This window comes from Cydia fagiglandana, chromosome 1 (assembly GCF_963556715.1).
Source record: "Cydia fagiglandana chromosome 1, ilCydFagi1.1, whole genome shotgun sequence".
NCBI lineage: Eukaryota > Metazoa > Arthropoda > Insecta > Lepidoptera > Tortricidae > Cydia > Cydia fagiglandana.
The window spans coordinates 9,181,775-9,192,354 of NC_085932.1; the positions used below are offsets into that span (position 1 = coordinate 9,181,775).

At 39.2% G+C, this 10,580-nt stretch overlaps 2 protein-coding genes across 2 annotated transcripts; one reads left to right on the forward strand and one right to left on the reverse strand.

The window, feature by feature from the left end:
* The first annotated feature begins 491 nt into the window (after positions 1–491).
* On the forward strand, positions 492–1,413 carry LOC134663452 (RNA-binding protein 7). The gene is made up of 2 exons (XM_063519826.1): positions 492–680; positions 766–1,413. Exons 1-2 carry the CDS (start codon positions 594–596, stop codon positions 1,288–1,290), a joined length of 612 nt encoding a protein of 203 aa, XP_063375896.1. The 5' UTR covers positions 492–593; the 3' UTR covers positions 1,291–1,413.
* A 418-nt stretch (positions 1,414–1,831) lies between these two features.
* On the reverse strand, positions 1,832–9,325 carry LOC134663426 (TLC domain-containing protein 5-like). Its single transcript, XM_063519794.1, has 4 exons — positions 8,989–9,325; positions 7,917–8,145; positions 3,040–3,280; positions 1,832–1,958 (listed from the first exon to the last, which is right to left on the reverse strand). Exons 1-4 carry the CDS (start codon positions 9,200–9,202, stop codon positions 1,890–1,892), a joined length of 753 nt encoding a protein of 250 aa, XP_063375864.1. The 5' UTR covers positions 9,203–9,325; the 3' UTR covers positions 1,832–1,889.
* Between the last annotated feature and the right edge of the window lie 1,255 nt (positions 9,326–10,580).

The following is a 10,580-nucleotide window of genomic DNA, read 5'->3' on the forward strand; positions in this document are numbered from 1 at the left end:
CACCGCCTATATATATATTATGTCTATGGAATATGGTCTGTATAAAAGGCCTGCTACACGGTCGCCGACAAGCCCCCAGACCGCGTGGCCTTGGCCGGTCCCGGACCGTGTAGACAGTTGTTACCAACAAAATTTGACCAAAACTGTCCAAGGACAGACCAAGGTCAGACGGTTAGAAGGCTTGTCGGCGACCGTGTAGCAAGCCTTTATGAATGTTTTGTTTTGTTTTGTTTGTTTGTTTGTTTGTTTCGTCTTAATTATAATACTAACTATAGATATAAGTTACTGTAATGACTAACCCTATATATGGACCATATGTTCGAAATAAAAATATTTCATTTCATTTCATTTCATTTCATTTCATATCTCTTTCTCGCTCGAAAATTGCCTTCCACACGCTCGAACATGCCTCATGATCCGATACCATAGACAATATTTTTACAGTCTGTGACACTTTGTGACAATGACAAGTCATTCACGTCAGACGGTGACAGTCGACTGTCAACGAATTTGCTTTATGCTTGTATTTATAATATAATTATTATTGTTTTCTCTTAATTTCAAGGAATTTGTATCTGTAACAGTTAATTATAATGATCGATGAAGACAATAAAACACTTTGGTGCGGTAATTTACCAGAACAAGTGACGGAAGAACTACTTTATGAGCTGTTTCTACAGGTGACTTCTGATTTCTAATTTTTCAGATAGTGATTCCGTTTTTCATGTAAAACGATAACTTTACCGTTTTGTTTTATTATAACAGGCGGGACCGTTGGAAAAAGTGAGGATACCAAGAGATAGAGATGGTCGTCAGAAGAATTTCGCATTTATAACCTATTGTCACGAAGTGTCTGTGCCTTACGCTATGAACTTATTTCGCGGAACCGCATTGTTTCATAGAACTCTATCGCTGCAATGTCGAGGACGAATGGCACTGCTGCCGCCGCCCATACGTTGTTATGGGCCTGATCCATCCCTAGACTTTGTTTCACAGGGCAATGTGGTACAAAAGTTTGCTGAAATGACTGACAAATTACGGGAAGAAGAACTCAGAAACGTGTATACTCCTAGACACGTCCATGATTTAAATGACAAGCTAGTACAAGCTAGTTTGCAGGGCAACTGGAGTCACAGGCACCACCCATACAGGCCAGACAAGAACCATGCACGGGGAAACAGAGACAACCACAATGACAACTACCATGGCAACAGTCGCAATAATTATGGTAATAATAACTGGAGGGACCGAAGGAATCAAAAGAAAGGCAATTACCACAGGAGAGAGTGATTGTATTTACCTTAAATTCTTGATGAACAGATAGTATTTATACATTTCTGTGGCCCTAGTGAAAAAGGGTACAAGTCTCGCGCAGCTTAGGTGTAAAAGGGCATAAGTGTTACTTGGAACCTACGTCCTTTTACAACTGCGCTGTCCGAGACTTGTACCCTTATTCACTAGGGCCACAGATTTAAACTTTTACTTTGTTGTAGTCATCAATGCCATCTAATCTTTTAAAAATTGACTTTATTTTGATGGTGATCTGATATTACTGACTAAAACTGTCTGTCTTATCACAAAACTAGCTAAGTTCTGTCTTAGCTAACTCTGATCTGACTTTGATGTGACCAAATGTGGAAATGCCATTATAAACATCATATTTTAAAGTAATTTGACATTTATGGCGACACTGCCACTCTTTCTCTGCATAAATAACTTGAGTCAGCTTTGACTCAACACACAGACACATGTAAACTGTGTTTTTGTTGAACTGATTAGTATAGAATATTACTCTTGAACTTTTATAAATGTAAAAAACAAACACTATTGCTTTTCAATGAAATTATAGTAAGTCCTTTTATTAGTTTATTATCCTTCAGTGGTCCTGTTCATGCATATATGTCATCACAATCATTTAAGATAATGCCATAATAATCTAAAAAATTGGTCACACTTGCCTGAAATGATATAAAATTATAATTGAATATTACATGATCCTGACACTTGCGGGCGCAGCACGGTTCCATTTTTATCGACTATCACTATGCGCGTCCCTTTCGCACTAACATACTTGTTAGAACGTGACAGGCATGGTGACAAGCGATAAAAACGCGACCGTGCTACGCCGCCTGGAGGCCTTTATAAAGGACCAAATAACCCCAAAACATTAAAGTCCAGAACTTCATATACCTAATTGCCACAGCGCAGGGCTCGGAACCGGTTATTTTTTAAATCCCTAAATAGCCCAATTTTTAAAATTATTTTATGCTCTTTACGTAGGACTGAATCATGTATTTAGGTAACAACTGCGTATTATAAGATTGTCTCATTCAAAGTGAAATAATAAACCAAAGATCGAAAAAGAACGTAATAATACCGGTTTTTTTGTATGAAGAGAAAACCGGTTCCGAGCCTTGCCACAGCGAGAGAGACGCTGAAAGTAAATGTATTTTTTTTAAACAAAATTGTGGTTAACTCACATTATAGACGGGTCTAACGCGAATTATATTCAATTACCTTTATTTACCGACGTTTCGACACAGGTTTCACTGGTCGTGGTCGCGGCTGACTCATGATATAATGTGAGTTAATATGTATTCAAAACGCGAAAGTTTAAAATATTATATTAAAATTGTGGTTAGTAAGCACTGATTACATTGTATATTGTTCAAGACTCTTGACTCTAATTCTTTTATTGTATGAATTCAGTTTTTATACATTCAATAATCTACTTTTGCGCCCTAGAGTCCTTTATGAAAAACTAAAAATATTAATAAACCAACATAGTTGACTGGATTAACCAAAGTGCCTGAAAAAATATTATCTAGTTCTAGCTCGATTATAATACTTATGTATTAGATTTAAATTTTATTCTTGAAGGAGCACACTCCTCAATCTCAATGGCACAATTTATTCAGCATGGTACATCTTTCACCATTTGCCACTGATGAGCTGGGGTGGGTCGCTAGTAAATAAATAAAAACACTCTTAGAAGTAATTTGATCAATATATAAATCTCAAATTAAATAAATTACTTACAATTGCTCTATCCTTGTATTTATATGAAATGTACGAAATGAGTTCCAGCATTAGTCCAATAGAAATTATGTATAATGAAATTGCTATCATTTTCTGGTCCATGCCAAAAACTTTTGCTGGCATTATTTTGTATATAATGTAGGTGCCTAGGACACCTCGTATTAGCAAAAAGGATGATAAATAGAGTATGTCTATTATGTAGAACAGCGTCGTCGTTCCATACCCTTCGCTTTTGAGGAACCTGTTGACAAAAAATGTGTTTAAATTAAATAAGCAAGTAACGTTTGCATTTTACACATATGTGATCTGAGGGTCCACACCACACTTGTTGCTATTAGGTAAGCAACTTACATATTTAAAAAAATGTCATGCACACACCAACATCATTACTTTGGCAGTCAGCGCAGGCAGGCGTGACTCACTCCGCGATTTCGTCGCTTTGCTACAGGTAGCTAAAAGTACATCCGTTCGGCCCCAATTTTGGGGTTTGCCATAAGCCGCGCGTGGCGCTGTCGCCACCTAGCGGCCATATCTGTGCTGATCGTAACAGACGCGTTTTGTTAGAGAGTGAGTCTTCTGTACTTAGGGGCTGTCCATAAATTACGTCATCGATTTTTGACCCCCCCCCCTAAAATAATCCAAAAATCATGCTTCAAATGACCCCATTTCCTTCTACTTCATGCTACCGTCATCCGATGTCCAGACCCCCCCCCCCACTAATTTGAAATGACGTAATTTATGAATAGCCCCTTAGGGGTCATCCATTAATTACGTCACACGAATTTCTAGGTTTTTTGACCCCTCCCCCCCTCCTTGTCACACTTGGTCACATTTGGCAAACCCCTCCCCCCCTAGTGTGACGTCACATTTTTTCTACGAAATCGCCAAATCGAATTAAGGAAGTACCTAAGTATTATTAATATTTTGTCAAAATATTTTTTACGATATAAATATGTATTAGTAATTTTATAACCCAAAACTGCTTAGGAAAGAAAATTAAACGAATAAAAACGATTATCACGAAACGAAAACTTGTTATTTAAATGTACACGGTGTAACATGAGGTAACCGAATAATTTTAACCACGCATTTCTGAGGTCAAAAGAAGTAAAAAATGTAATATGAGTTTAGGTCAATTTCATCAAAAACAAATTTTTTTTTTGTTTTTTTTTTCAATTTTTGAATGTATTTGTACATAAAAAATAAATGTTATTGGTAAACTTGTCACTTAAAATTGATTTATAATTTTTTTATTTGTAGACCCTACTTTTTGCAAAGTGTATCTTATCACTTTTTGACATCTATCAATAAGGATATTTAGACTACGTCCCAAAGCAGCAACATCACCATCAAATAGGCCTTTTACACTGTAACAATAAACTCTTGTTTTTTTTTAATTAATAATTTCTCTGAAACTAGGCGAATTTTAAAAAAGTTTATATAGGCCGGTCATATTTGACACAAAAAATTGCTAAATTCGCAAGCTAACGGCTAGTTCTGATTTTTTAATATGTTGTTAGGATCACTACCAGCATTGTAAATCCAAGTTTGCAGCTTCGAAAGACCTGTGCTAACTTTGCACCACTCGAAAAACCGCGAAATTTTCATACTTTTTTTTGTATTCTCAATATAGCTCCTAAACTATTAATTTTTTATCAAAAACGTCTATGAAGATACTAAAGTTAACTAAAATTACTACAATTTAAGACCAGAATCAAATCTGTAAGTTCAATACTTAACGAGATACTGCTCTGCAAAAATGGGCAATTTTATTCAGTATAGCGAAATTTTTAGATTTGTTCAAATCGACCTCGAAATCAGGGAAAATATTCATTTTACGGGTAAAATAATAAAACGATGTTCTAGAAAATGTAATTACCTTTAATTTAAGCAAAGAACGACATCTCTAGACCATACCGTTTATCTTATCTTATTGTTTTCGGGGGCCCTTGCCTTGTTACCCCCTAGAGAAGATCCGTCAACTACTCAATAGCTTTTCCCACCATATCCATGTGTCGGATGATGGAGCTCATGGGTAGCGTTTTAAAGTCCTTTGGTTCCAGATACCATTTAATACTTACAAATCATAAAAATGGGAAAACTGCTTTTTTCGCATATTTGCTATGTTTAGTTAGCTCCACCCCCCATGGCATTGTTCACAGAAGAGGGTTCATTGTTCTACTCAGCTTTCACTCCGCTACCTCAAAGCATCTCAGTAGGAGCCGACATGTTTGTTGTGGTAGATGGGTGTTTCTTACTGCACAAGGTGATATGGCATCGTAACAACTCCGTGACGAATACACGGTTGCAGGGTACGTCAGCTTCACCTACAATCATTTCAGACGGAACGTTGCTCTGGTCTTTGAAAGATATCCTGAGGATGGAGCAGAGAATAACACAAAAACTGCCGAACGCGCAAGGCGCTATGGTTCTCTGCAGTGTAACGAAATCGTCTTTCAAGAGTCAACCATAATAAAAATAGCCCAGGAGAAGTAATTGACTAACGACAGCAACAAGCGGCGACTGATGGCCCTGATATGCTCCGCCCTCCAAAGCCAGGGAATTGAGACAAAGCAGGCAGTCGAGGATGCTGACTGTGGCATCGTCAAGGCGGCACTTGACAAGAGCACCTCTTTTAAATCAGTGCTAATCATTGGCCAGGATGTGTCCTGTGTCCTCTAGCTTCTACATGGGTTCGGTTGTGAAAGAATGTTTATTTCCAGAAAAGTGGCAGTGGTGGCTCTGGCCCCATACAATATTCCTCAACCTCATTTAATCGCGGAGATTTAGAAGTTCCCCAGGATTCGAGTTGTTTCTCCCCGCCTTCACTGGGTCTGATACTACCACTGCCCTTTTCTGGCATGTGGGGAACAAACTGTGGAGCGCCATTAAGAAGGGCGTTGAGCTTATCATCATAGCTGAAGTATTCCTGCAACCTAATGCAGCCTACCCAGCCATCGCAGATGCCGGAGCAAAATGCCTAGTAGCTTTATATGGAGGGGACTACACAAAAGATACGCTCCATGCTGCTTAGCTTACGCTACAAAAAAAAAAATATAAAAACAGCCGCCTTCGCTAAGGTTGACTTGGCCCGTTTGCCTCCAAAGGAAGATGGTCCAACATTCCATGCTTACCGAACTTACCACCAAATTCAGAAGTGGTTGGGGGTGGAAAACGATGCAACTCAATGGGGATGGGAAAAGACCAAACAGGGGCTCATTCCAATAAAAATGACGAGTGAAGTAGTGGCACCTCCCTTCCTTCTGAAATTTTGCGGTTACAAGAAAGGCTGTAGCGGAGGCGGCTGTATCTGCATAAAAGCAGCAGGCCTTAAATGCTCAGAGTTATGCAAACTTTGCTCCGGTGTCTCTTGTCACAACGTCGCCATGCTTGAAATCGCAGAAGAAATTGAAGACGACGTCGATATGCCTATTTTTCAGACTGAATTATTTCAAAATTAACCGCTGTAACTTAATGTTATTTTTGATAACTTTTAAATATGTTTAATAAATATTTATAATTCAGATTACCCTCAAACCATTGTGAGAACTAAACATAGCAAATTTGCGAAAAACGCAGTTTTCCCACTTTTTGGATTTTTAATATTAGTGAGTAAACGGTACAGTCAAGAGATATCATTGTTTGCTTAATATTAAAGGTAATTACATTTGCTACAACATCGTTTTATTAAATTACCCGTAAAATAAGTATTTTTTTCTGATTTCGGGGTCGAAAACTGCCCGAATGTTAAAATTTCACTATACTGGATAAAATTGCCCATTTTTGTAGAGCGGTATCTCGGTAAGTATAGAACTTACAAAGTTGATTTTAGTCTCAAATTGTAGCAATTTTAGTAAACTTTAGTTAGTTCGTAGACCTTTTTGATAAAAAATGCATAGTTTAGGACTTATATTGAGAATACCAAAAAAAGTACGAAAATTTTGCGGTTTTTTGAGTGGTGCAAAATTAGCACAGGTCTTTCGAAGCTGCAAACTTGGATTTACAATGCTGGTAGTGATCCTAACAACATATTAAAAAATCAGAACTAGCCGTTAGCTTGCGAATTTAATGTTCGATATGACTGGCCTAATAGGACATTTTTGTCTCTAAATATGATACGCTGTTAAAATTATTCGGTTTACTCATGTTACACCGTGTATAGCAAATAAAATAATTTAAATACATTTTCGGTTACTGATGAAGTTAAAGTGACGTCACAAAGTTCGTGTCTCCCCCCTCCCCCATGTCACAATATGTCACATTTTCTTGACTCCCTCCCTCCCCCTAAACGTGTGATGTAATTAATGGGTGACCCCTTAATACTATTATTTATTCTGTGGCGCAGGTACGCCATAACACGTTTAAATATGCTTTAAATGTTCTAAGCACTAGAGTCGTGATGAGTTACGTCTTTAATGGTACTTAACAACTTAACATTACAAGTGTTAACGAGTGCACCTTTAGTAGTCTGCAGCTAGCGGTGTGAAAATATTATCTACTTATAATTTATACCTACCTATACATTTCTATACCCATCAGTGGCGGAGTCTCCTTAGCACTCCATTCTCAACACCTTGCCTAATATGTTCAGCTAGCTGACTACAACTGTTCACGAAGAAAAGGAATTTCAAATTTTTGGACACACCGCCACTGAGACCCACTCGATCGAAATGCACTTTATATTATACTCGTAGACTTGAATGAATATGTTTTGGACAGCGGCGGCCGAGGCGAACGCCCCTCGCCCCCCGCTTGCCGCGCCGCCGGTAGCGTACGTCCTGTCCCCGGCCTTAAACCGAAGGCTAGTTCGACTGGTAGCTACATATTTCAACAGTAGTAAAATGAATGAATAAGTAAAAGGAAGTCAGTCAACACACCATCTAATTTGTAGAGAAGGGTTAGTTATTTCCATAAACGCCATGGTACATGAGAAAGAACAGCCTGTCCCGTTCCTATGCATGTAGATCGTAATGGCCATTAGGGTGCTGAAGTGATGGACCAGCATCAAAGGTCCTTGGTTCCAGTACATCAGACACCAGAGTGAGTCAAATGCGAAGTAGCCCCAAGACCATACCATCAGGGCGTAGTGCTGAGGCAGAACTGGAGCTGGAAAAATGTCACGTGCCAAAATAAATTAGTATAGGTGGCATAGGCGTACCCAGTAAAGGGTACAAGAACACAAGAAGAAGAAGAAGAAGAAAAAAAGAAGAAAAGAAGAAGAAGGAAAGGAAGGAAAGGAGTGGAAGAAGGGTACAGGTGGGGCAGAAGTATGGTTACGTGCCTTAATTGTTCCTAAAAATTTTTAGCTTCTCGTCAGACCACAGACCAGGGTGGGACAAGTTGCCCAACCGTGCGTACGCCTATGATAAGTGGGTACAGTGGCAGATTTACAGTCTTTGCCGCCCTAGGCCCCAGGCCCTGTAGCCGCCCCTTTCAAGGCACCCATAATATTGACTACATTTTGAGTTAAGTATTTCTTGTTACCATCAGCGAATTTTTTGTAACAATTTGCCGCCCCTAAATATCTTGCCGCCCTTGGCCCGGGCCTACTGTGGGCCTTAAGTATGGCAAATCCGCCACTGGGTGGGTACGTAAACTAATGGAATAGGTAAATAGTATTTTTTAGGTCAGATAGGTACAGTCGGCATGAAAGGTTTAAAATAATATAAGTACAATACTAGTTACAGTGATCGTCAAACTTTTGGCAATCGGGAGCTAAGCATAGTAAGCTCAATAAGGCTTGTGTTATGGGTACGAGACAGCGGTGTATATAATGGATAATACATACTTAAATACATAGAAAACATCCATAACTCAGGGACAAATATTCCTGATGATAACACACACAAATGCCCTTACCGGGATTCGAACCCGGGTCCTCCAGCTTTGTAGGCAGTAAGTATACAGTTTCACTACCGACTATTAGGCTACGGAGGTCGTTAGGCTTACCAGTCAGCCGGCATATGCTGAGCGACCGCAAACCACACTGCGCGAGGCCCACCACACTCGACACGCTCCCGTGCAGAAGGGTCACGACCCGCGAGTGGTACTCGGGACATTTGTCCGGCTGCCGCGCATACGACAGCAGGTACAAACAGCTCCAGAACAGGAACGATGCCAACTTCAGAAGCGATGCCGTGTCTAGCTCAGGAACGATAGCCATTCAATACATCACGGGTTATATGGTTTACCGTATTATTGTTGTTTTATGGATTTTAACCATGTTTATTTTTTTGCCGTTACCTACTTTAGTAGGTTTTTTAGTTGGGTCTGACTCATGTTGTGATGTGTAAACATGTCAAATTGATAAGTTTAGTAGTATAAATAAATTCAAGGAGGTCTATTATAGGCAATAGTCAATAGATCTATAACTGTCTATAACACAGCACGACACGATTCATGAAAAAGAATTTGGTTGTTGATATTAGGGTTCCGTACCCAAAGGGTAAAACGGGACCCTATTACTAAGACTTCGCTGTCCGTCCGTCCGTCCGTCCGTCTGTCACCAGGCTGTATCTCACGAACCGTGACAGCTAGACAGTTGAAATTTTCACAGATGATGTATTTCTGTTGCCGCTATAACAACAAATACTAAAAACAGAATAAAATAAAGATTTAAATGGGGCTCCCATACAACAAACGTGATTTTTGACCAAAGTTAAGCAACGTCGGGAGTGGTCAGTACTTGGATGGGTGACCGTTTTTTTTTTGCTTTTTTTTTGTTTTTTTTTTTGCATTATGGTACGGAACCCTTCGTGCGCGAGTCCGACTCGCACTTGCCCGGTTTTATTTATTATGAAACGTCTAAAGTGTGTAGTCATTGTTTAGGAAGTACACAAAACTGTGACGTCACTGTAATCTACACGTGTTTACGTAGGTGGGTAAATGATGTGACTCGAAAGCTTGTTTTTTTTTCCAGTGTAGCTATTTATGTAAATTTGAATGCATATGACTGCTGTGAAATTAGATTAGCCTATTGGATTGTTTACCAATGTTCGGGTGAAAACTAAATATCTAATTGGATCTAAAGAACAGTGATCATTTCGAGGGGTGCGTGGTCAAACCCGATAAGTCGAGTAAAAGGGTTTTTGAAATTAGAACTATATGTGACATGCGTAGAATTCTTATATGAATGATAAAATATTTGGATTTATCGGGATCTACCTAGGTCATAACAAAAACTAGATTTACCTTTTAGTCTAACAGATATCGTGCATCTCGCTCGCGCCAATACATTTACGGACTATTACAAGCGAAATGCGCGATAACGTTCGTTCTAATTGGCCTGTCACTGTCAGGCTCACGGCTAACTTGAGCGCGTAGCACATAGAAGTAGCATCCTATAGAAGTGGTATACGCGTGCCTCCGTGAGGGACAAAACATACGCAAATGCGACACTGATTGGTCGAATTCATTTGTTGCCCACCATTCTCAATACTAAAAAAAAGGTGGGGAACAAATAAAATGTGAGACTGTGACAAGGACAAACAATAATAGCGCGCGCTTTCGCTGCTACTCCTACTGAAAGATACATAAGACTA

Bases quoted from the DNA above. Each gene is read 5' to 3' on its own strand.
- LOC134663452 (XM_063519826.1), top strand. From the start codon at position 594: ATGATCGATGAAGACAATAAAACACTTTGGTGCGGTAATTTACCAGAA. The intron at 681-765 runs GTGACTTCTGAT...TTATTATAACAG, and splicing joins TTTATGAGCTGTTTCTACAG to GCGGGACCGTTGGAAAAAGT.
- LOC134663426 (XM_063519794.1), bottom strand. From the start codon at position 9,202: ATGGCTATCGTTCCTGAGCTAGACACGGCATCGCTTCTGAAGTTGGCA. The intron at 8,146-8,988 runs GTAAGCCTAACG...ACATTTTTCCAG, and splicing joins CAGCATATGCCGGCTGACTG to CTCCAGTTCTGCCTCAGCAC. The intron at 3,281-7,916 runs GTGTGTTGACTG...TTTTGTCAACAG, and splicing joins CCTTCTCTACAAATTAGATG to GTTCCTCAAAAGCGAAGGGT.